Raw genomic sequence first — 26312 nt, forward strand, 5'->3', positions numbered from 1 at the left:
ATTTTTGTTTCATTTAAATTGGTTGCCCATAGCATCAAATTTAAAACAGTGTTACCCATTACTACCTGGTATTGGAAATGTTAATTTCTTTTCTTTCTGTTATCATGATAAAATGGTCTTTATCAGTGCTGGCCGAGGTATAGATACCCCAGGTTGTTATCTATATCAAGACTGTTATCTTAGTTAAATGTCGTAGTCAGTGCTGGCCTTGGTATAAATATCCCTGGTCATTATTGATATCCAGGTCGTAACAATGACAATCGTTCGTTTCGGGCTGGTGTGAACATTTATCGTCGTTGTATAAATGTGATGTGCTAGTGTTATCTTCTGTGTTGCACAATCTCCGTGCACTTGTAGGAGATTGGTTTTTGATGACTTCCGTATAGATTTAGTCTTCCCAACTTTGGAAGAAATAAATAACCGGTGAAGTACAAAAATGTATTACGTGTCAATTGTACTACCTTTTTTGCCTATCAGGGTCAATAACTCATTCCACTGTATTTAGTGTGACCCTTTAACTGTTTTGCTTGTGCTTTTGAATCTGTGACCATTGTGTAGTATTTTTTGACATCATATGAATGTTTGTTTCATCAGGATCCCCACTGTTCCACTCATGATTTGAGACATAAGTTTGAGCTCAGCTGGGCCAATGCACCATGAGAGCTCAGCTGGGCCAATGCACCATGAGAGCTCAGCTGGGCCAATGCACCAGGAGAGCTCAGCTGGCCCAATGCACCATGAGAGCTCGGCTGGCCCAATGCACCATGAGAGCTCGGCTGGCCCAATGCACCATGAGAGCTCGGCTGGCCCAATGCACCATGAGAGCTTATGCCATGTGGCATTGTCTTCTGCTGTCATCCAATTTTTCCTTGGCAACTTATAATTACCATCAAAGTGTTTAGAGAAGTTGCTTTGCTCCAGGGGCACTGTGAGATTGGGGGCAAAAAGGGGTAATTTGGCTACATTGCCTGAAGCAGCTTCTCCCCTTGAATTTTGTAATTTATAATATATCAACCACATTCAGTCCAAGCATCCTCGGGTGTTGATTATGAAAAAGTGCTATCAGAGGGGTAAAAAAGAAAGGGTAACATTTTGGAAATAGAAATTTTGATTGAGATCCTCACACTTAAACTCCATATATAATGGCTGAGTATGCAGAGGCACTTTGGGTCCTGCTTGTCCTTGGGTCATAACATGAAAATGGTTGAGATCCCCAACCTGTCACTCTAACTTAATAATAAAATAATATAATAATAATAACTCTGGGTTTTTATATACCGCTTTATCACAACCTAGCTCGTAGGTTGTCTCAAAGCAGTTCACAAATTATTATCCATGGTTATAGGGCCTTTGCAACCAGCCAATATCTTTCTCAACTCCCTGGGGAGTATACAGCCGGTGCTGCCATTTCGGCGCTCACAGCTAGCTGCATTCAACAATTCTAGCACTGCCCAACAACATACTCATTTACAGCTGAGTAGACTTGAACAAGCGGAGTAAAGTATCTTGTTCAAGGATACAACACAGTACCGTAGCGTGACTCGAACCCACAACCCTTCGGTCATGAGCCCGGCGTCCTACCACTAGACTATCGTGCCTCACACTTCAGTTGTTAAGCATGAAGAGAGAAATACACATATGCGATCAGGATTGGCAAGGGGTCTTGCCTTGCCCGTCGGGACTTCGTCCTTGTGTAGAAACATTTAAGGTCCCCACACTTGACCATACATACAATTGCTTGGCACAATGAAACCAATACATATATACTGTATGTACCTAGGTTTGGCCCTGGTTTTGGTCCTTCACTGGGTTATAAAGTGGATATGGTGGAGATCCCACCTCTATTATCATATAAACAACTGCATGAAGAGACATTCACATTCATAATACATGCATCAAAATTGGTCATGATGTCTGGCCTTGCCCCAGGGGACTTCACCTCTTGGTCATAATAGACAGTTGAGATCCCCACCCAATAAGTAGGTGCTTGCTGGAAAATCAGAGAGTAACACAGTAATGTTACCTAGATAAATATTGGGGTATGGCCCCGACTCGGGGAACTTATTACAGATATGAGTATGTTTTGCCACCTTCGCTTCAATACTCATGTGAGCAATACAGGCGTTAATTAAGGACCTCTCTTATTGAACCACTGTGTAGTACAAGTATTATTTTACACAAATGCATGTTTCCTCAGTTTTTCACCCTTCCAGAGATATGTTTATCGTGTAATGCCACCACAGATACGATCTTTTGAGGGAACAAAATTCTCTTTTCAAAACTCTAGGAACAAAAAATGCCATGTGCAATCTAGAGGCAGTCATTTGTATTGAAAAAATGGACTTGAATCTGGAATTATGTGAAGGATGTGGAATCTTCAATTATTTTTTTTGAAATGTGATTTCTGGAAAAATTGTAGTTACATAGACTTTTTCAAAATTTTCTTAATAAATCCCTCAAAAGATAAACTTTCAAGTAAAATAATGGAAATTAATTCGCTGCATAAAAACAACACAAATATGCTGGTAGATGTAATAGCTGTAAGAGCTGTAAGCCATTGGTATTATGCGAGTTGGTTTAGGGACAGTATATTCCGTGTTGGATGTAAGCGCTATACATGTTTTATATGCTGCTAGCTTGTGGTACATGTGTGCGAGAGTCTTCATGTTGCTGTGTAATCCAAAAACCTGAAAAATAGAGATTTCTACACGCTTGTGTTGACAAGAATAAATTTTAAAACATTTTGATTTTGGTTGTAATTGTTTGTTCGTTTGATGGATAACCCTTTGAGTGTTGAAGTGATCAACAGGTGATGAGGGGTGGGGTCCACATCTGTTATGTGTAGGCATATATGTTAGCTCTTGTCTTATGTAGCTACAAATAAAGGAAGTATCTGCAATATTATGTTTGGTAGAAATTTTCGGCGGGTTGTAGTATTGTGTAATGAGAGTATAAACTTTGACTTACTTCTTTTACTTACTGTTGTAAAATTTGACAATGTCTCATATGCCGAAGATTTTCATTTAGTTCCTATTTATGTACATAGATCATGTATATATAATAGGCTTCTCCACCCTTATGTTGCTATGCCTCTCTCTACTTATTAGCTCACCTGGTCCGAAGGACCAAGGTGAGCTTATGCCATACCGTGTCGTTTGTCCGTCGTCCGTCCGTATGTCAACAATTTCTTTAAACGACTTCTTCTTAACCACTGATTGGAATTCAACTAAATTTGACCCCCCAGGGGGCTGAGGGTCGGGGCCAAAAAGGGGCAATTTGGCTATATTGCTTTAAGCAACTTCTTCTCTGGAACTAAGAGATGGATATCAACCATATTTGACTGGAAGCATCCCTGGGTGGTGGGGATTCAAAATTGTACAAATGATGGGGCTGACCCCCCAGGGGGCTGAGGGGTGAGGCAAAAAGGGCAATTTGGCTATACTGCTTTAAGCGACTTCTTCTCTGGAAATAAGAGATGGATATCAACCATATTTGACTGGAAGCATCTCTAGGTGGTGGAGATTCAAAATTGTACAAATAGTTGGGCGGGGCCAAAAGGGGGCAATTTGGCTATATTGCTACGAAGACTTCTTCTGTAGAACTGTGCACTGGATATCGTTCATATTTGATCAAAAGCATTCATGGGAGGCAGGGATTTAAAATTGTACAAATGGTGTGGCTGACCCCCCAGGGGGCTGAGGGGTGGGGTCAAAAAGGGTTATTTGGCTATATTGCTTTCAGCGACTTCTTCTCTGGAACTAAGAGATGGATATCAACCATATTTGACTGGAAGCATGCCTAAGTGGTGAGGATCCAAAATTGTACAAATGGTGGGGCTGACCCTCCAGGGGACTGATTGAGCGGCCAAAACGGGGCAATTTGGCTATATTGCTATAATCAACTTCTTCTGTAGAACTATGCCATGGATATCGATCATATTTGGTCGGAAGCATTCATGGGAGGCAGGGATTCAAAATTGTACAAACAGTGGGCGTGACCCCCCAGGCTTAGGGGTCTGGCCCCACCCTTGGAGACATAGTCCCTGGGCCATAACTTTGAAACGGATGAGATCCCCACCCCAAAACAATAGACCCTGAGGTCTGACCGAACCCCTAGGGACCTAGTTTCTTAGTTACAGCTTGGAAACAGTTGAGATCCTCACCCTATAACCATATATACAATTGCTGAGTATAAAGAGATGAATGCACTTATGCTTCCAGGATGGCCTTGGGGACTACCCCACCCTTGGATACTTAACCCCTGGGCCATAACTTTGAAATGGTTAAGATCCCCACCCTAAAACTATATATACAATTTTTGCATGGCATAAAGAGACAAATGCAGTCATGATATTAGAATTGACCCCAGGGTCTGCCCCACCCTTGCAGACTTAATCCCTGGGTCATAACTTTGGAAGGGTTGAGATCCCCACCCAAAAACTATTATACAAATGCTGGGCAAAAAGAGACAAATGCAGTCATGAAATTAGATTTGATCCTGGGGTCTGGCCAAAACCCTAGGGACCTAGTTTCTTAGTCACAGCTTGGAAACAGTTGAGATCCCCACCCCATAACCATACGTTTAAATTGCTGGGCATGAAAAATCTATTACAGATATGCTACAAGGATTGGCCTTTGGTTTTGGCATATTCCCTTGGATCTCATTTGGAGAATATTTTGCCATGATTGCTTAGATATCCAGGTGAGAGATACAGGCCCTTTGGGCCTCTTGTATTAGGCATACAGCTTGCTGGAGCAAATGGCTATAACGTTTGTTCAAATGAATAACCTTGACATTCTTTCAAGGTCACAGGGCTCAAATGTATTAAACATTTTTCAACAACTTCTTTTAAGCCAAGAGTTATATGACATTCGTTCTTGGCCATTAGTATGCTGGGATGAAGGGCTACAATGCTAGTTCAAATGAATGACCATGACCCGCTTCCAAGGTCTGAAGGGTCAAATATGTAACCATCTTTTACCAGTTTCTTCTGTGTGTTGAATAGGCTAGTAGGGAGAATACCTCTAAGGAAATTAAAAGGCATACAATAATAACACTAATACACAATAATTCATATGACAATTTATTTTAGACTTTGAACATAATTTTATACATAACTGTTTATGCATTACTATCACAGGTATTGTTTTAGCACTTGAGACTTTTTATGTACATTTATAAACATATCACTATAATAGTCTCTCACACAAGACAGCCCTACACAGATTTTTTGAAATGTCGGAATTTAAAGTAAAATGCAAAAATAAGCTAGACTGTATATGTGAAGACGTATAATGGTATTGCAAGACGTATAATGGCATTGCAAATTTAACAATATCAACAGGGCAGTCAAACATCAATATCAATGTAGCCACGATACATTCTCACAGCAATTAACACCATATCATCACATGTATTAGACGGATAATTTTGGGGTTTTTGAAATGTGAATCGAAGTAACAGTCTCTAACTGGTGTGAAAAAGTGTATAATAATAATAATTTGATGTTCTTATAGTTCGGAGGTCGTCTCAAAGCGGTTCACAAATTATTATCCGTAGTTATAGGGCCTTTGCAACCAGCCAATATCTTTCTCAACTCCCTGGGGAGCATACAGCTGGTGCTGCCATTTCGGCTCTAACAGCTAGCTGCATTCAACAATTCTAGCACTGCCCAACCACATACTCATTTACAGCTGAGTAGACTGGAACAAGCGTAGTAATGTATCTTACTTACAGATACAACACAGTGTCGTGACGTGACTCGCACCTGCAACCCTTCGGTCATGAGCCCAGCGTCCTACCACTAGACTACCGTGCCTCATAAATATATGTATATATATAATCGATTCAACTAACATTTTATCTTTGAAAAAGTGTCAAAGTAAGGACATCATTTTGAAAATTAGGATGCAACAAATACACAATTCATCCTATCAACAAAGTATGATCTGGTCCTATTTAAATTGGCACATTATCCACACGTATACGACGCAGTATGACCGTCTAGTTCACCACTTACACCTCTCGATCAACATGCATTGGTATATGTATACTACCATAGATTTTGATACACAACACAAATTACCAAGACAATGTTTTTCTCATTCATTGTCTTGGCCTTTAAGTGGTACATATGCGACCAAATTACCTAGCGATTTATAATGCACACACCGTACATGCAGATAAAAAAAGAACTTGGGTAAGTGAGTTTTTGTCCTATGATACAGCCTTGCATTGGATCTCACCCATTGACAAAACTTTACTAAATTTCTATTGTGTTGTGTTTTAAATACTACAGTACTCGCTAATACACTTCTAAGAGGTTATATTGCGAAAACTTGCATTATCGAGTCATTACGATTACAGGACTGACAACAACAGCAAATTGAGGCAAGTACCGCATGATTTTGAACCTACTACAGTGGAGTTTGCTTTAGTGGGAAAATTGAAAGGCTCTTCAAAAGCTAAGCCTAGAGTTTTACCTTATATTGAATCTGACGTTTATACCCTACTCCTTGTCCAAAATGAAAATGACAACAAACTATGTTTCTAGATAGACGCATGGATCGAAAATAGGACATCTAAAAGCGTCAATGTAATTAATAATTATAGCATCACTATATTTGAAAACAAGTTGTTCATGTCATTCATGATAAATACACCGGTGTAAGATTAGTTGGTCAACAGGCTGGCCAAAGTTACAAAATTATAATCGGACACATAGAATTGCGGAAAAATTCCTCTCCCAATGTGCAACACATCAGGAAGTGGATAACTCTAATATATACACAATACGTGCGCTTTAAAATGCGGGTAAACTTTTGATGATAAGAACATGCTCAGTAGAGATTCAAAATAATGTTACAATCATATCGGAAACACTCAGATGTGATTTGTAGTGTTGTTCACACATGAATGCGTGACAGAACTAATGAACTTGAACAGAGTTCCACCAAATAGAGTTAACTCATTCACCCCTGAAATTTCATAATGAACTATCCCAACCTTTGAATTGGTAGAGTTCAAATGTGTTTTCAGGGGTGAATGTGTTAAACATATACTTATGGTGCAAACACTTTTTGAAAATTCTTGTTCAACCCTTTCACTACTGTGGACCATAATTGAACAATCCAGATCATTGCAAGGTAGAGTCTACTAAAGTTACAAAGGGATGATGAAAGGTGTTAAAGTAAAGTTTAAATTTAGTCTGTATGTACCACTCAAAGTTCAGTAAGACTACCGATGGAAACATCCTGACACAACAACAGGTTACCCTTCTCATCAGCCAGGGCCTTTATAACGTCCAATAGCAGGTCTTTACTGAGTCGACGGATCTCTGGCAGACGAGCCACCTACAATGGAAGGTAAGTATTAGAGAATAGGAAATACCCCGCAATTAACACCCAAGTAATGAGACGTGTTCAATAGAACAATATCACAAAGATCTTAATACATGGACCTGTTTACTACTGCCAAAATCTTCATCAACATTCTATGAAATTACTGTAATAACCTGTTGTTGTTTGTTTTCATATTCCTAAAATCAGATTTAAATAGGCATTCAAGTTATTTCGATTATAACCATGCAACAATTTTCGTCATGAAAAGGAAAAAGTATACAGTTTACCAGCAAATTTTCACTGCAGTATAACTTTCGACTTTTTCCGCCCTACGTAGTTAGAGCAAACTTACCATAACAACAAAAATTAGTAAACAACATAATATGACTGTATAGTTAGAAGACAATTGAAGGGCCAAATTAAGACTTTGTGAATATAGAGTTAAACGACGAAGGGCGAAAATTTGACTGGGCGATAGTTTCATGGTATTCAGTATTAATATTACAGACAGGAAGTTGGTGATGTTGTAGCATATATTACAAACAGACAGATTACCTTGGTAAAGTGGTGCACAATCAGATTCAGGGCATGTTTCTTCATGTCTAGTGCCTGGATCTTGTCAGCAGCCTCTAGAATCTGTAACACATAATTTTTGGAATTTGAAATGTTGCATAAATTATGCAAACGTAAGGCAGTTGATTGGTGCAACGACAATTATATTGTTTCATTACATACATGGAGTTCCACACACATGACAAACAATAACATAATTATTAATTTGTTCAATAGGAGGCTGAGCTTCATTGAAACTCCGATTCAACTGTTATTTCAGTGATGCACTCCGCTATTACAAATGATTTGACAATTCAAATGGTGTCACGTAAAGAGCCTTCGATTTTGTAATAATGTTTTCCAAGGACTCAGAGAACGTATGTGCATTGAAAGCACAGCCTTGGACTTTGAAGATACCCCTGGTACAGACAGCTAACAAAGTCGAATCTTCTTATAATAATAACAATAATTGGAGGTTCTTATATACCGCTTTATCACAACCTAGTTCGTAGGTCATCCATAGCGGTTCACAAATTATCATCCGTGGTTATAGGGTCTTTGTAACCAGCCAATACATTTCTCAACTCCCTGGGGAGCATACAGCCGGAGCTGCCATTTTGGCGCTAACAGCTAGCATTCAACAATTCTAGCACTGCCCAACCACATACACATTTACAGCTGAGTAGACTGGAACAAGCGGAGTAAAGTATCTTGCCCAAAGATACAACACATTGCCGTGCCGTGGCGCGAACCCGCAGCCCTTCGGTCACAAGCCCGGCGTCCTACCACTGGACTACTGTGCATTATACTTTCTATAAGTTCCTCAGAATGTTACAGGAAAGTGTATTTGTGGTTTTTTTTTTTTTTTTTCATACTCCTAACGATAAACATGCAATGTGTTTAATTATGGGTGAAATTTTGAAAAATGTGTTGAACTATTTTCAAAATAAATGTACTCCTATAGTAAAAGATTAATATCAGCTTGTACACATGTAGTCTGTAAGTAAAGCAGGCTTTGAGTACGGGCTACCGTGATGGAAACACAGTTGAATAAATAACATACCTGTACAACGTTTTGAACCGTTACATTTTTCTCAAGGTTGTGTTTGCAGAAAGCCTGTAAATAGAGAAATATTTTCATCTTTAGTACACTGGTAACAACACAAACAAAATGTATGATCTTTATAAACCCTGTTATAGATATTGTCTACAACAAAACAGACGTATAACAACTCAGTCTAACATTCTCTACAAATAGATTACGATAAACAGAAGATTACTTTATAACAGGTTATTTTCCTAACATTTAATTTTTTGTTTTTCTTGTTGGCATTTTACATGAAAACAACCGTACATGGATATATCTTTGCCACTGCAAAATGAAATATAAATGCAGTACCCTGAATCTGTAATTCCAAACCTAGAGCACGAAAACAACTCATCATAAATTTAACCTGCGGTACAGTATCAGTACTAACAGTGGTGATATATTGTTTTCAGTTTATAGGTCTCTTGTTTCAATAGAGATATACCTCGAAAACGTTGATCTTGTTTCCAGGGAAACCTATTCTTGTCTCCATGGAGACTTTTCTTGTTTAAACTGGATTCACTTGACTATTCAAGATTAATTTGTTTTGAAGAACAGTAGCCTGGTTTGACCAGACTTTGACAGGGAAATTACTTAGCAACTGTATATCAAAGTTTTACTTTATACACAAATAATTTACGTATCAAACGTGTCGCAACGACCCGGGACGAGTGACATATGGAATATACAATTTCATCACAATACAAATCGCTCACTCAGTCATAGCTTGACAAAGGAAACAATCGGTCTTAAAACGCCAGGTTTGGTATGTACATTGTTTGTGTATAACGTAAAACTTTGATATAACATATTTCCAAACTGATGAATCTTATTTAAATATCAGTAAGATATTTTTAGACTTGAGAATTATACCAGTTGCTAATCAAGATATTCAAAGAATGCTGGAACAAAATCAGGGTTACACATCTTAAATCTCACCTGTAGTCTATTATTGGAGAAGCCGTAAAAGAAGGGGGCGGGGAAGAGGTAGAGCGAGTCCTCCGGTGGCATTATTACATCTCCGTAGTAGATGTATCGTAGCAGGCTATTGAACGCCTGTCGGGACGGTACCATCTCCCCAATGGCTATCTGGATGTGACAGAATGTACTTTTGTAAGACAGATCATCTATCAAAATATTTTTTTCTAGAACTTCTGTATACTGGATAATTTGCACCGTCTTAACTTCCCTCTTTTTCACTCTCCGTAATGAGGGTGTATTTATCATGACAAGGAATATTAGCACACACCAATAGCCTAGTATATCACATATACACCAATAATTACATGCCAAAGGCAAAATTAATACTAAATGAATATGGATTTTACTGGAAAAGGCTGAACATTTGACTGTCCTAAAAGGTTCCTGGTACAGTATATAGCTAGTTGTATAGGAAGAGTCCGGCATGATTATCAATGCATCCACAATGTAAGACACAGTATTTTTTTTTACTTCTGATAAACACACAGGGGCAGTTCCAGTATCACAAAAGTTATCATTCTGAATTTTCATATTCTGATTTGAGTCACAGGCTATGATATATTATCTCAAGTGTCAAATATATTGAAGGGATGCATTCATTTGTCACACTTTTGATTTACAATGGTGAATTAATTTTTAATGGTGAATGAATTTTTAATAAAAGCTACATCCGGAGCAACTGACATAGAATCGTTGAAATTTTAGAACACCAATGTGTATGTTAATAACATTTTCTGTGTTCAAACCTTTTGTGAGACACGGCTCAAGTAATTAAAACTGGAACAAATTATAAGTATAAAAATGGAAAGTTATAACAGAAAGGCTAGGGGGGGTGGACCTTACAGGAAATGAGAAGGAGGGCACCTCTGCTTTACTTACCGTGACGGTATCATCGTTAGGTTTCCATCTAAACAGAGATTCAAAGTAGCTACACCTCGCTGCCAGGATGGCCTTGTGAGCTCTGATGGGGACACCATCTAGCTGAAGTGTGATGTCACAGAATTCCTCCCCACTACCCTTTAGGAACATCTCCAGGTCCTTCTCTAGGGAGTGATCTGATAAGACACAAAGTATTGTATACTGTATAGATGTTAAATTTCGCGATTTTTGTCCTGAACTTATACGTGGAGGTTTAATTTCTTGAATCACAATTTCTGTAAATTTATTTCGGAACACCTTGCAAAGAGTTCCGAGTGATTGTTACTACTATGCATGCATGGTTTCGTTGTGAACCACGATACAGTTAGACTGATAGATTTATCTATTGTGTATGACTGATTTTTTATTTCTATTTCAATTCATCTGTTAACTTTTTTATCTACATGTAGTGTACTTCTTTCAAAACGATGTTTTGACCTAGTAGCCTCAGCTCAACTGATATCACGGACGTGTGAAGCGTGGATGTTATCACGACAATCTCAAATATTCACGAGGGTTTTAATTTCGCAAATATTAACACACTCGCGAAATTAAAACCCTCGTGAATATTATCAACTAAGAATAGTCAATGTGATGTGATAGCAGATGTACTACTTATGATTCCAGTCTGATTTATAGTATCAAGGTTAGAACCATCTCTAAAGCCCTACTAACTGAACACCCACAAATCTGACTCTAGATCAGCGACGACATGTACAGTAAACCTTTACACTTCAGCAGTAGGACCGTGATGTAGGCTGTCAAACCCATAATGTACATGTCAGCATCACAAGTTAGATTGGCATGGAATGCATTGTAACAGCAATATGTTACGTAGATTTGTACATTTGAAATTTTCCACCAAATGTTGCAGTCCCATTGCTAAAGTAAAACTCTGTATCGTCAATATTTTTTGTTTACAAGGTAAAATATTTGATCAACTTTTTAAAACTTATCAATTATGGACTTTTACTGAGGTGAATATGTGGTTATATAGACCTTAGAAAGTGATATTGACTGAGATGAAGTCATGGTTAACATCACTTTCTCAGGTTCATCTAATCACATATTCACCAACATAAAATTCCTTGATTTTTATATTAGATACTTAATAATGTTGTGATCATTAAACAAGGTGGAACGTATGAAAATTGTGTGGAGCAAAGTGCTGCACTTGTAAGAGAGCATTGTGATTTTACAATTGAAATGACAACATAAAGTGAATACAGACCTGTTGTTTCTAAAAATGGTAACTCCGAGTCAATATCACATATTACCTAACCTCCACGTGATTATAATCTAACCAATTAGGATGTAGCAAAAATGTGTGTCATCTAATATATATAATTATATCATTACCAAAAACATTGCACTTAAAATGTATATTGTATAATATTGGAACCAAAATGAAGGTATGTTTATTACTGATATTATAAAAGTATGAAACAGTTTCATTTAATCGACTCGGTAATTATTTACTTAACAGCAATGTTATAAAATTTCAATGAAGCATTACCATAAACATGTTCGGGTTGTGGGTCCGGCATCATACGAGCGCATGTCTGTTGAGAAAGCTTGCGTCGGATAATCTCGACCATGAGAGGTTTGTCTATGTCCTCAAACTCCTTACTCATAACGATCATATTACAGTTACTCTCCTTAACAATGAACCTGAGGCAGTACTCCTGGAAAATAGTCATGTGTATCAAAGGTTAACTGATCTGTGAGCAAATATTTAAAATCTCTACTTTTATTAATTCTTTCCTGATAAAGGGACCTGTTTATACATGTATTATTTTATAAATGGAGAAATCTTCATTTTTTATATAATTTCAAAGCAGATTTTATGGATGGTGTGCCAGTGTGGTGTGTATAGTTAACCCACCATTTCACAGTTTGAAAAAATGTGTACATTATATCAGTCTATTATCCAACTTGCTGAACTAATTTGTGTGTTTCAGAATGTTCCCAGATGTATTCTTATGTATTTTTCAATAATTTGTTGCTGTAAATCACTTTAATTCGTGAATACTAATTTTCATGATAATTCATCTTATCTAACAGCATATACATTTTGTACTTGTGAGGATTAAACTCACCAACAAACAAAAGCTGATCTTGGAAATACAAGAGATATCAAGTAAGTTAACCTAACCAGGCTAGTACCAATTGACCATCTGACTGACTGGATCACTTCATAAAGTCTCAAAAATTGTTTGATTACACAAAGATATAGCCCCTCGTTGCACTTACCATGATTTTAGAGCAGAAATTAAAGTTTCAAGGGCCAAAACTCCAGGAAAAGTAATTGAATGAACAATTCCTTTCTTCATGCACATTTACAGATGACATACTTAAGCTGTGCCAAGTTACAAAAAAAATCAACAAACTGTTAAGGAGGAGTTGTGCTTACAAGGTTTCTGGAGCAGAAAATTTAAAGGGCCATAACTCTATGAGTAATAGTCCAAATGCCCATTCCATTCTTTATGCACATCTACATACATACAATATACTTCACTGTATAAAGTTTAAAAAATATCCAACACACAGTTTAGGTGAAATTGCACTAACAAGGATCATGGACAGACAGATGGGAGATTCCTATATATATACCTCCCCCTCAAACTTCATTTGCCGGGGGCATTTAAGACAACCAAACTTGAAGGTCAAATCAACAACTTATGTTCCAAAGTATAACCAGACAGATGGGGGTAACAACTGAGCTGGCAGATACTGGACTGAGCTCCAGTGTGTGATACTGGACTGAGCTCCAGTGTGTGATACTGGACTAAGCTCCAGTGTGTAAGAGAAGATCTGTTTGTAACAGGTTACCAGTAATTAGAATTAATTTGTACTTTTTATTATTTTTACTATACCTTAAGAAAGTCCAAACTAAGCTTGGATGCATTCTGGAGTGCTACAAGCACATTCTTGTGCCCTATGCTAGCCTCTAGGTACTGGACACAGAGCTCCTCTAAACGCCTCATCTTGAACTGTCAAAATATAAATGTCATCATTACATGATTATAGTAAAGGGAATTGATGAAGACGTATGTCCACAAGGAATTTTGCACCTCTCAGAGTTCATCTGGTGAATGTATAATTATATATATGAATTATTGTATTGGCTTTAGGCATATTTTCCTGAAATACAGATTTCAACCTTACACAAAATTGAATTCGGATAATCAATCAAAAAGCAAAGACAGGAAGCAAGAAGATTGAATTCTGCCAAATCAGTCAAGATAAATTCTGGTAAGCATGCAATGCCTTACAGAAGACTTGACTCTGGTAAATCTAGGAAAGTGGCATTACACATACAGCTATAATTTAATCAGAAAAAGGCATCGAAGATTCTGTTATTTTGGATACCAAAGTGCTTCTGCAAACATGGTTCCACATCAATTATAGTAAATTAGTCTAAATAGTTGTTAAATATTTGTGTGATTGAATTTTGTCAATTCTGACCATGAACCATCAAAATTTTATCTTTATTCATGAAATGAAAAGATAAATGTAATAAAATACTAACACCAGGTACTTAACCTTCGATTTATAAAATTGTTTACACTCACAATAGCCTTTTTATTACTGTAGACTTTAATGGACTCATCCAAATCAATACATGGCCGAGTTTAGTAAAGTTACATAGGGGTGAAAGGGATGGTTTTGCATTTTTATACCCACAAATATCAATAACTAGACAAAATCTGAAAGTTTGAAAGTGAATTGATTCGAGAACAGACCTGTAGGGAGAGTCTGTACACATCCATCATCAGTAGGATCACCTCGTTACTGCTGTGTTCCTGTCCTACAAACATAACCAAACTTATTGTTATGTGGTAGATTTTTATTGTACATAGAATTACAGTCGCCTTCTCGCTTCATGCTAAGGGCAATATTCCTTTAGCTCAGTAATAGAGTGTTCGATAAGGAAGTTCGGGGTCGCAGGTTGGATCCCCGTTGGAAGCACACTATTCTCTTTTCTATAACAGTTATATATATATTGTCAACATTAAATTTCAACATCTGTATCTCATGCTGCAGGTTATCTCCAACTGAATACAAGTGGCCAACAGGTATCACACCAGTTTAAGAGGATACAGGTTTTAAAACGTAAAAAGCAGTAATTACAGTATATACTTATAATTATATGTGTGGTGGGGGTATGATACAATTGTTAACATATGTATAGTGGTGCCCAGGAATAAATTAACTCTGACTGGTAGGGGCCCAAAGCGATAGTGAACATTGTAACCACAACAAGAGTTCTGGTGACTCAGATGCTTACAAATATCGATACCTCTAAAGTATACATAATGATTGTGTACTTACTGTCGCCTGTAGGCATAATCTTGTCTGTGTAGATATAGGATAGCACCATGACAAAGGCTGTTGGGTCGGCATCGGGCAGCTTCACCTGTATAGACACTTTGTTCTCTTCTGTTTCATCTTCTAATAAATTCTGGTAAACAGAATGTCAAATGTAATAATTTCACATCTAATATATTCCAAACATAACAATGTGTGATAGTGTCATGTTATACTTGCCAACTTTCTAAAATTTCCGTGGGGGAGATCACGCGCACCCTAGGGAAAAACAGCACTTTTAAATGGCATCTTTGGAGCTGTTCTTTCAGATGAAATCATTATATCTTTGAAAATAGAAATAATTAGCAAATTCAATAGGGAGAGTTGGCAAGTATGTCATGTGACAATTAATAAATAATAATGGAAAATCATCTATCAGATAAAGTTTGATGTCATTATAGTCCTATTTGAAAATGATGGAAATGTTGATCACATCTTTGCTATACCTGTTGCCTGGCAACTCTAATTTTTCCTTGTAGCCATAGCGACCTGGCAGCCACCAGTGTGATGTGAGCTGGGATGATTTCCTCCTCCTGAAAAAGGAACAAAAGAAACTGTCAGCGATCAGGACCATAGGGCTACATTCGCGTATCCCGGTTGAAACGGTACGTATTCCTATATAGAGTAACCTCCCCTTAAGGGCTCCTGTCCCACTACACTGTGTTTATTCCTATATACAGTTACCTCCCCTTAAGGATGTACTCTTCTGAGGTTTCAGTCACGTTCAAGTCTCGTTTTGATCTGGTGTAACGGGTTTTTGTAATATTTATCCAATTATGATAGGTTTAATAGCAAACACACATCTGAAAAACATGTAAAAAAACTAGATGTCTGTTGTGTGTAGAACATTTTTTACAAGAATTTGAAAGAAATGATCAATTTGGCGGCCATTTTGAAAAAGTGTATTTATGTGAATTTCTTGCGCTTCACAAAGGGCAAAATTTTACCATTTTTGACACTAGATTGATCACTTAAATTGTCATTGTGTCACAATTTTTAAATGTACCAGGTTCAATTTTGCTGTACAACTTTATAATGTTCAATATGATTAAAATAATATGCAAAAAAAGTGGAAAGTTATATATTATTGGTATTTTTTTTACATATTAGGGTAACTGAAGCACTTTTGATTTTTGACCCCGAAAAAGGAGAAAAATAACACAAATAATAATGGGACAAAAAAAGAAGCACACCGTGTGGCTGTTTTAGAAAGAGAAACACAATTTCTTTTTATTCATTGAATACCAAAAAAAGTTTAATACAGGAAATTTTTGACTTCTCAGAGGTGTACATCCTTAAGGATCCCTGTCCCACTGCACTGTGTTTATTCGTATATACAGTTACCTCCCCTCAAGGATCCCTGTCCCACTGCACTGTGTTTATTCTTATATACAGTTACCTCCCCTCAAGGATCCCTGTCCCACTGCACCGTGTTTATTCTTATATACAGTTACCTCCCCTCAAGGATCCCTGTCCCACTGCACCGTGTTTATTCTTATATACAGTTACCTCCCCTCAAGGATCCCTGTCCCACTGCAACCTGTTTATTCCTATATACAGTTACCTCCCCTTAAGGATCCCTGTCTCACTGCAACATGTTTATTCCTATATACAGTTACCTCCCCTTAAGGATCCCTGTCCCACTGCACTGTGTTTATTCCTATATACAGTTACCTCCCCTTAAGGAGCCCTGTCCCACTACACTGTGTTTATTCCTATATACAGTAACCTCCCCTTAAGGATCCCCGTCCCACTACAGTGTGTTTATTCTTATATACAGTTACCTCCCCTTAAGGATCCCTGTCCCACTACACTGTGTTTATTATTATATACAGTTACCTCCCTTTAAGGATCCCTGTCCCACTACACTGTGTTTATTCCTATATACAGTTACCTCCCCTTACGGATCCCTGTCCCACTGCACTTACTCCCATAACATGAGAGGCCGCTGGTCGGCCTTTTTTCAATCGGATATGATTTTGCCGACTGTGACCTCTCATTTCCGAAGCACTAATTCTTTGATGCAGTTTCCGCCCGAAATCCGGGCGGAACAAAATCGGCTTGAAAAACTCACATAAGTGGTTAACAGTTCATGACAACGATGTCTACTCACGGTTTATATAATAAAGATCTCATATATATGTCACAGACACAAATATATAGTATATTACGGAATAGAACACTCAAAATACATGTCCATGTCGTTGTAGCACATCTCTGACCTACATTTAAAACATGGCTTCTGGATTAATACAAAATATCAGGGGGGATTTCAAACGGAACGAAATGATACGGAGTTTGTATTCCGCTTGTGAAACATTACATGTAATCCATTTTTGTATTAACCGGAAAATCATGGCAAATGCTGTCTGCTTCGCTTCGAATGAGGAAAAACTCTTTATTTATGTCTTTGACATGAAGTTTTTCTCATATAATCATGGATTTATGGAAAGGAATATTTATTGGACCCTTTTGACCATTTAAATGTATGTAACACGATATACTCTTTCTTAATCCGAACTTTGAAAATGTGATAGTCAGCATCGGGAAAATCAGCTATGGGCAGTTAGAGGTTACGCGGCGCCTGTCAAAAGTTTTTCGCCGTGTAAAACCTCTAACATTGTTGGAGTACACTGCACTGTGTTTATTACTATATACAGTAACCTTCCCTTAAGGGTCCCTGTTCCACTGCACTGTGTTTATTCCTATATACAGTAACCTTCCCTTAAGGATCCCTGCCCAATGCACTGTGTTTATCCTATATGCAGTAAACTCCCCTTAATTAAGGATCCTTGTCCCACTGCACTGACTGTGTTTTTTTCTATATGCAGTAACCTCCCCTTAACTTGCGTCTAGCTTAACTGTAGCAAAAATGGTCCAGGACACTTCAGTTAACCAAGTAGCTCAGTCAGGTAGAGAGTGGTACATCAATCTGAAGTCAAGGGTTCAATTACTGGTCTAGCCCATGCCAGTTGACATTTTTTACACTCAGAACCATATGTTGTGGATTAGATTTTGCTTAGTTTATCTTTATTATTTCTCATAAAGGTTCTGAAATGTATGGTTATTTTTCTTCAGAAATGATTTATCAAAGCTTTAGTCGTTTCGGGAAAAACAATTTCAAATTCTTAGTTACAGTTTTTGGCAGTGTCACAGGGATCTTTAAACTGAAACATATATAACTGTGATGTATTTTTCTATAAGTAAATTCTTATTAAAAGTCACTCATTTGTACCTTTCCTACAATGAAGTCTATATCCGTGAACTGCCGGCTGTCCAGTAGCCGTCCATAGTCATCATGCAGGGTACATTTGGGGTAACTGGAAAACTGAAATACATCAAACACAAAAATAATCTCAGTATTGTGCAAACTATCCCTTTTTACTGCTATTTATTTGTAAGTAAGACATTCTGTAACTAATTAAGGCATATTTCTTTAAAATTTTACAAATGTTCATGTTTTGTTTTATATTGTCAAGTTTGGTAATTATGGATTACTGAAAACAGCAGAAAATTACTGTATTACCTGGAATCTGTACATCTCCCCACTTCTGACATTGTTGTCGACAGTCCCTCCAAACACATACATAGAGTCGGACACCACAGACGCAGCATGAAACAGCCGACCCGCAGGAACCTGTATGTAATGAATGCATGAAATGTCTTATATCCTGTTTAATAAACAAAATTTTATTTAACAGAGATAAATATTTTTTATAAAATAATTGAGCCATTATGGAAATATGGATTTTTGGTTTTGCTTTCAATTGACATTTAGTTGTCAAGTGATGCAATATGAATACTGGTACATTAGTCCAGAAAAAAGGAAGGTTATACTTTTAAATGTTCAATATTTTCATTATTTTTCATTTGATGCAGTTTTAGGACAATGATGCGAGTATGATTTACCTGACTGTCATTGGAGGGATCGACCACCGACCATGTCTGGGAATCCAAGTCAAAGCTGAAACGTACAAAGGGACATAACTCTTACATTAGAAATCTAAAAATGAAGCAAATCCTCCTCCTGCCAAACATAAATGTGTTTGGAACATATTTAATGTCTAAAGCCACTTTTTATGAATCACAAATAAATCATCAGTGTAAGTTCCATGCTTTTGCATATGTTTTAGATCATGAGGTCCAAAATCACTTTTGGTTAACATAAAACCCAGTTATGTAAATCAAATCTCCAAAAATTGAAAACAATAACATAGCACATTTCCAGAAGTGGTCCCCACCAGTGTAACTCGTTGGGGAGTGTCTGTCCTGTAGCTCCTCCAAACACGTAGAGGTGGCGGTCAAACGCCACCATGGTATGACCATACCGCTTCTCAGGAGGGGGCGGAGCTCCGCGCAGGATGTGGTCAGTCGAGATTCTAGTCCATCTGATAAAGACAGCAAATATATGTATACAATGTATTAAGGATCCCTGTCCCAATGCACTGCCGATTTTTCAATACACAGTAACCTCCCCTTAACTTCCGTTTGGATGTAACTGTAGCATGTTTTGGCTCGTACACTTCTGTTGACCAGGTAGCACAATCGGTTTCAGAGAAGGTATAACAATCTTAAGTCCTGGGTTCAAATCCCATTCTTGCCCATCAGAATGTTTTACACTCAGAACACGTTTTGTTGATAATCTTTTGTTTTATTTCATCTCCATTATGTTTTCATAAAAGTCCCGCAAGGTATACTTTTCTTCTTTCAAAAAATGATTAATCAAAGCTAAAGTCATGTCGGAAAAATAAGTTTGAATGCATAGCTGCATTTGTTGGCAGTGGTACAGGATTCTAAACAATATTCTGACAAGCTCTTCCTCGGTGATGATTATCTAAAACATGTGAATATATGAAAATTCCATTTCATCTCAGACAAGAATTTTGGAGATTATAATCCTTCATTTATATCTATTGTTCCTGTGATGTCATCATGTTGTTAATTTCCACATGCTATCTGTACATGTCATATTCTGGGTATAACAGAAACAGATTTGAACAGGTAAAATGGAAGAAAATTCAATGAACATTTGAAGTGCAGATTTGTGCACATTTCTTATGGGGATTAGTATACCTGACACCATATAACAGCTGATATCCTTATTGATTTTTTGCCATTTCAACAAATAATTATTTCTGAGTAAAGATTATTGCAAAAAGCATTACATTTTATAAAGAATTGCGCATTTTGTATAATATACATACCAGAAAATACACTTCTGTCCGAAACTTACTCTTTGTCATCAAACTTGAACTGGAAGAGATTGTTGGTGATCTTGGCACCACTTTGTCCAGAGAACACGTACATTGAGTCACGGGCTACAGCGAGGGCAAAGTTACAGCAAGTCGGGGGTATGTCACCTGTCTGATTAACCTGTAAATAGAACAAAGTTACAGTACATAAGAGGTGTCATTTATCTTATTTACCTGAAAAATTGAAAATAAAAAATACACATTTTAATATAGTCATACAATTATAAATTCATTATGTTCATCCATACATAGTTGAAAATTTAGACAAATTATCGATTATGTAATACAAAATCTTGAGATCACATTCCAAGTCACTGAAACACCTCAACTATTGTTTTGAACTTTTGATTTGAATTTTAAAATTAAAAAAATAAGATGTAAAATTGAAGATTGAATAACAAATTATATGTATATAAACTTTACTTATTTTACAACAATTATGAAACAAGTTTCTCCAACTTGAGATTAATCATTCTTGTTGTCCCAGGTTGGAAGGTCGCAGAGAGTCCAAATGCGAGAGGAAACCAGAGAACCGAGGGAAAACCCATTGTCAGGCAGGTGACACAATTAACACAATACCTTTCACTTCTAACCAGGGAATGAAACCCATTGTGCCACCCATTCTTATTTATTAAAATGCATTTACAGTATGAAGGTTTTATTATGAATTATTGAAATAAACACCAATTAAGAGATTTTAATTAGATAGCAGTGATAAGTTTACCTCCTCCCAGCTTTTGGCAGTCTCTGTCAGTGGGATTGTCCACATATCATTAAGTCTTGCGTTCCCGTCATAACCTGCAAATATCCACAGTTTCCAATCATAGATGGCAGCACCGTGGGCAGCTCGAGCGACTGGACACCGACCTTCAAATTTCCACTCCACCCACTGTCCCGTGGCGAAGCGGTACTCAAATAGGTCATTCTTGTTGGTGAGATTTAGGTTGGAATGAATGTCCCCGGTGTATCCACCTGTCACAAACAAAAATAAATCTCACAAGTCCGTCCTCAAATAGTCAGTCTATAAATCCTGGCTTACATTGAAACAGCATTGTCACAAATTAAAAAGAAGAGTATATCATGCATATATTTGAATCTTCATCAAACTCACTCAAAGTTCAACTTGCCTGGTTTAACATTGAATACAAGCCGATTTCCCAAGCAACAAAGTGATCTATTTTCCCAAAATGAAGCAAAAATGAGAAATATCTTCCCAATGCAATAAAAAATAATGGTATATTTTCCCAAAGCTGGTAAAAACAGTCTGTTGTTAAAAATAGTTAGCAAAAACAGTGCATGTTGATTTCAGCACCTTCTTACGTGAACAACAAAGACAACATCAAATATCAGAATTATTTTGTCCATCATAAGATCTGATATTTTTTTTAATTTGAAAATATCTTATCAGGAAGATGTAATTGTGTTTCAAGCACTTGTGAATTTCTGTATTGAATTTTGAAATAAAAATTTAAAGAATGTGTATAGGGTATGTTAATCAACAATACATAAATATGGGAATAATTTTTTCAAAGATTCAGCAATACTTACCAAAAACAAACATGCTGCCCTCATGGACAACTGCGGAGTGGTGATAGCGCGGGGCTGGGGGACACCCGGTGGTGAAGGCCCTGTTAACAAACACGGTGATCGGGGATCTATATTACCAATACATAATCCAGGAATATATTATACTGCATACAATAAAACACAACAGGAATACAGCAGGGTGAAGATCAAAAGAGAGGCCCACTTTATATACTGACCTAATACATATAATATCAAAATGTCATATCTTGCAAGAGTGCAATGGAAAGCTGCTGCTGCTGCTGCTGATTTGTCTGTTTAGGTAAACTTAGTATATTTGTATTAGTATTTGAGTTTTGAGTCTTATCTGTATATTGAAACAATTAAATATTCTAAATATATTTGTATGGATCAATAAACTCAATAAGGTGAAAATCAGACCCTCAACTATCTTGAAGAGGCACGGTAGTCTAGTGGTAGGATGCCGGGCTCACGACTGAAGGGTTGTGGGTTCGAGTCAAGGCACGGCACTTTATGCTAGAATTGTTGAAAGCACCGGCTGTGTGCTCCCCAGGGAGTTGAGAAAAATATTGGCTGTTTGCAAAAACCCTATAACCACAGATAATAATTTGTGAACCACTTTGAGACGACCTACGAACTAGGTTGTGATAAAGCGGTATATAAGAACCTCAAATCATTATCATCTACTTTCAGCAGGCAGACCTTATCTTTGCCTTACAGCCTTGATCAGGTCAGGCCATCTTGAGAAGTAGGTTTTTATCTTCATTTCACCACATTCAGAACTAACTACAGGATAAGTGTATATGCATAATGATTGAAAAGAAAGTCAGAGGCGCTCACTTTGACCTGTTTTAACATAACATCCTTTCCTTAGGCCTAGCAAAAATATTTGATGTTTCTGCTTTTGGCTCCCAAAATTAAGCTATGTAGCTATACAGGTAGTCAAAACTTAATTAAAGCAAATATTTGTGTCAGACAGCATCCTCAATACTTCAGGGGTTAAGCTCACTTTTGCTGCTGTCTGCACCCCTGGAATATGTCATAGCAAAATTGAAGGCACACTGATAACTATTTGATTGGTCCCAGGTAAAATAACCTGACCTGGGTTGATACCTGTCCTTGGAAGATTAGAGAGGAGTGACACCTGATTTTACAGTCAATTTTACGGTTACGTGACCGACAGATTCTTTTGATGTACAACATGGGATCAAACTAGTCCTCGTCTCATCCATAAGGCGGTGAACATTGAGCCTTCGAGTTTGCTATGGCATATTCCAGGGATGCAGAGAGTGAAAGTGAGCGTAACCCCAGGAGTATGGAGGATGGTCAGAAAGATGAGACTTACCTTCCCCAGGACTTGTCTTTCACATCAAATCGTAACAAATCATTGAGCATATTCTTTCTGTAATGAAAAACACAATTTTTTAAACCAACGAGAGTAGGATCAGTGATATGAAATTTTAGTTACAATCGATAATTTGATGAAAACAGTACAATTGTACTTAGACTGATACATATAAGGTGCTCAAACATAGCTATGTGATAACAGGCACCCTATATTTATGTTGCCAACTGCGTTCATACTAACGTATACCGTCAAAATGAAGGTTAATCCTTTTTACAATATGTGTTTTTCTCGTTGAAAATTTTGTATTTGTTTTAATAAATGTATTGTTTACAAATATTTGGAAACTTTGGATCTATAGATTCATGTTTTCTATCAACTTACTTCTACAGCACAAATAGTCAATAAACAACAATAAAATGCATTTCTAGTTCTGCAGTTTTATTTGTACATGGTTAATTTAGTTTAAATGGGGGTTTATATTTGTTCTAAGCATTTTGAGATACGAAAACACAATAAGTTTCCCATGGGTTCTTAATTACCTTTTAACCAGCTTTTCAAGTTTGGTATCAATTATAATTGGCTTTAATATGTTTTATTCAAAGATTATTTTTTCATTATTGTTTTATCATTTACCCATCGCAAATACTTACCCATTATCACCTCCAAACACATAGATGGCTTCTTTGTAAGCAACCACTGTATGTTTGCTTCGTCTGGAAATACAAAGTACACATTTACTTATACAGTATATCAAATAAACATTGGATGTCCACCATGTCTCCTTGAGTATTCATTCAGGTAAGGATTTTTTTGATTTGAGGTCTAATTCAAAACTCAGGTACATGTAACTCCAATTACATTGTTAGGAAATTAAAATATTTCAAGAGCTGGGTAAAATAATATGGAATAAATTAATTATGTTAGCCTACAGGGGTTCTAAATTCAGAGGAAAACCGGAGTACCCAGAGAAAACCCACATGGTCGGGCAGGTGACCCCTGCACACATGTATGATCGTGAATTGAACCCTGGCTACCTTGGTGAAAGGTGAGTGCATTATGTATATCCGCTGTCTGTGCCAGCCAACCACCCAGGGACTATTAGTAGTGCATTCCCATTTGGCACATCATGATTCGGTTGCACTCTGATGCATTGTGCACTTTGTAGGGTAGTGATAGTGTGTTACAAGTTTTTGTTTAGGGTTTGACTTGAAGCAGGATATAGACTGAGATTCCAGTACAAAATTGGGGAGACTATCTGTAGTTCCATAGCTCTCTCATATATACTAAAGGTACTCTCAGTGACCTACATGTAAATCTACTGAGTAAAGTTCATGGACTTATGTTTACAGTTTCTGATGTTCAATTTTGTTTATGAAGTTTCTGTCCACAGTTTCAAGTTCTGTTTGTAGATATACTGTTTGTTCTAGGCGAGAATCTAGTTCTCCACCACAATTTAAAAACCTTAAGTCATAGATCTGTAAACAATTTGGTAGTACACTGTACTGGTATTTATTATATAAAGAACATTGTTCACCTTAAGGGCTCAAAACATGGCCTACCCTGGAATCAAACCTTGAGTCCAGAGAAGAGGAACAATACTGGAAACCTAATTCAAGTAACTAGGTACATTGTATTTATAAGTCAGGTACTGGAGCACCGGAAAATCTGGCTATATAGGCAGATTTAGCTATATGGTCAAATATGACCATACATATATAGAACGAATGTAAACAAACAAGTCAATTGTGGTCGTAATACCTCATGCTCATTAAAAATTTGGTAGACAAACAGGCGAGTCGAAATATTTGTATCTATGCAACGATGGAAATTCACCAAATCAATTAAAATTGTGTAATCATAAGCAGGTCGGGGAAAACCACTTACTTGCGTATCATACGCAAACTCGCCTATTATACGCCAATAGGGGTATGGATTTGTTATTAAAAATAGCCAAAATCACTTTAATCTTAACCTTTTCAAATTGTTTGTCCAAGTCGCATTTATTCTTTCATGAAACATAATACAAATGCAAAAATAAACTTTATTTGCATGTGGGAAAGTACCAAAAATAGATGCAATACTTCTGGTAAAGTTACATCAACTTTCTAAGTAGCCAACGCTTTCAGTCAACATCTTTTAGCAAAAAAATATTTACCATGTCGTAAATTAATGCGATTTTCAATAATATCTTGCAAAAGTTACTGTTAAAGCGATTTGGGTTAATTTTAGTAACAAATCCATACTCCTACTTGCGTATAATAGGCTAGTTTGCGTATATACGCAAGTTGGTGGTTTTCCCCAACATGATAAAATGATCTTTTATTTCCCCAACTCACTTGGGTTTGGTCAACACTTTTATCGACATGCACGATATAAATATAACTAGAGAGGTATTGTTTGTTTACATTCGTCATATATACTGATATACGTATAGTCATTATAACTTGACTATGATTTGCCGGTGCTCCAGTACCTGTACGTTTACAAATTGTCCTTGCATGAGAAAGAGTATAAAAAAAATATGAAGATAGAAATAAATTCGAATCACGACAAGGCAGATTTTAACAGTTCATAGAAGCACACTGACCTGGCTCCAACAAACTCGTCACACTCCGGCATCCGCCGCCATCTATGAACTGTCTCGAAAGGACCAAAATCTAACGTCAGGCACTCGGCCCCCTCTGTCCACAGGTGGTCAAACTCAATCTCGGGGGGTCGGGCTGTCGCCATAATATCAGACAAAAAATATCAAAACAGAAGAAACTTCAGTTTCATTTTTTGCCGTTACTGAACATTTGGCTTCCCCATGATACTGGTCTTTTCAGGTTCCGCAGCAACAATCATAAAACCTCAACATAAACAGGAAATGCATCAGACAAAATCGATATCCATATGACGCTTACTTCTTGAGGAGAAAT

The 26312-nt window shown here is 37.1% G+C and overlaps 1 protein-coding gene across 1 annotated transcript; it reads right to left on the minus strand.

Annotated features, from left to right (window-relative positions):
* Positions 1-5834: 5834 nt before the first annotated feature.
* Positions 5835-26272, minus strand: LOC110462870 (leucine-zipper-like transcriptional regulator 1). The gene is made up of 20 exons (XM_021517102.1): positions 25982-26272; positions 24045-24107; positions 23392-23448; positions 22050-22129; positions 21226-21473; positions 20483-20622; positions 19491-19637; positions 19159-19213; positions 18776-18886; positions 18485-18577; positions 15696-15782; positions 15214-15343; positions 14625-14689; positions 13755-13871; positions 12395-12563; positions 10840-11015; positions 9919-10068; positions 8956-9009; positions 7896-7976; positions 5835-7352 (listed from the first exon to the last, which is right to left on the minus strand). The coding sequence occupies exons 1-20, from the start codon at positions 26122-26124 to the stop codon at positions 7221-7223; spliced, it is 2298 nt and encodes a 765-aa protein (XP_021372777.1). The 5' UTR covers positions 26125-26272; the 3' UTR covers positions 5835-7220.
* Between the last annotated feature and the right edge of the window lie 40 nt (positions 26273-26312).

Source organism: Mizuhopecten yessoensis, unplaced genomic scaffold (assembly GCF_002113885.1).
Source record: "Mizuhopecten yessoensis strain PY_sf001 unplaced genomic scaffold, ASM211388v2 scaffold10839, whole genome shotgun sequence".
NCBI lineage: Eukaryota > Metazoa > Mollusca > Bivalvia > Pectinida > Pectinidae > Mizuhopecten > Mizuhopecten yessoensis.

Bases quoted from the DNA above. Each gene is read 5' to 3' on its own strand.
- LOC110462870 (XM_021517102.1), bottom strand. From the start codon at position 26,124: ATGGCGACAGCCCGACCCCCCGAGATTGAGTTTGACCACCTGTGGACA. The intron at 15,783-18,484 runs GTACAAATGAGT...TTCCTTTTTCAG, and splicing joins TAGACTTCATTGTAGGAAAG to GAGGAGGAAATCATCCCAGC. The intron at 7,977-8,955 runs GTATGTTATTTA...TATGTGTTACAG, and splicing joins CGGTTCAAAACGTTGTACAG to ATTCTAGAGGCTGCTGACAA.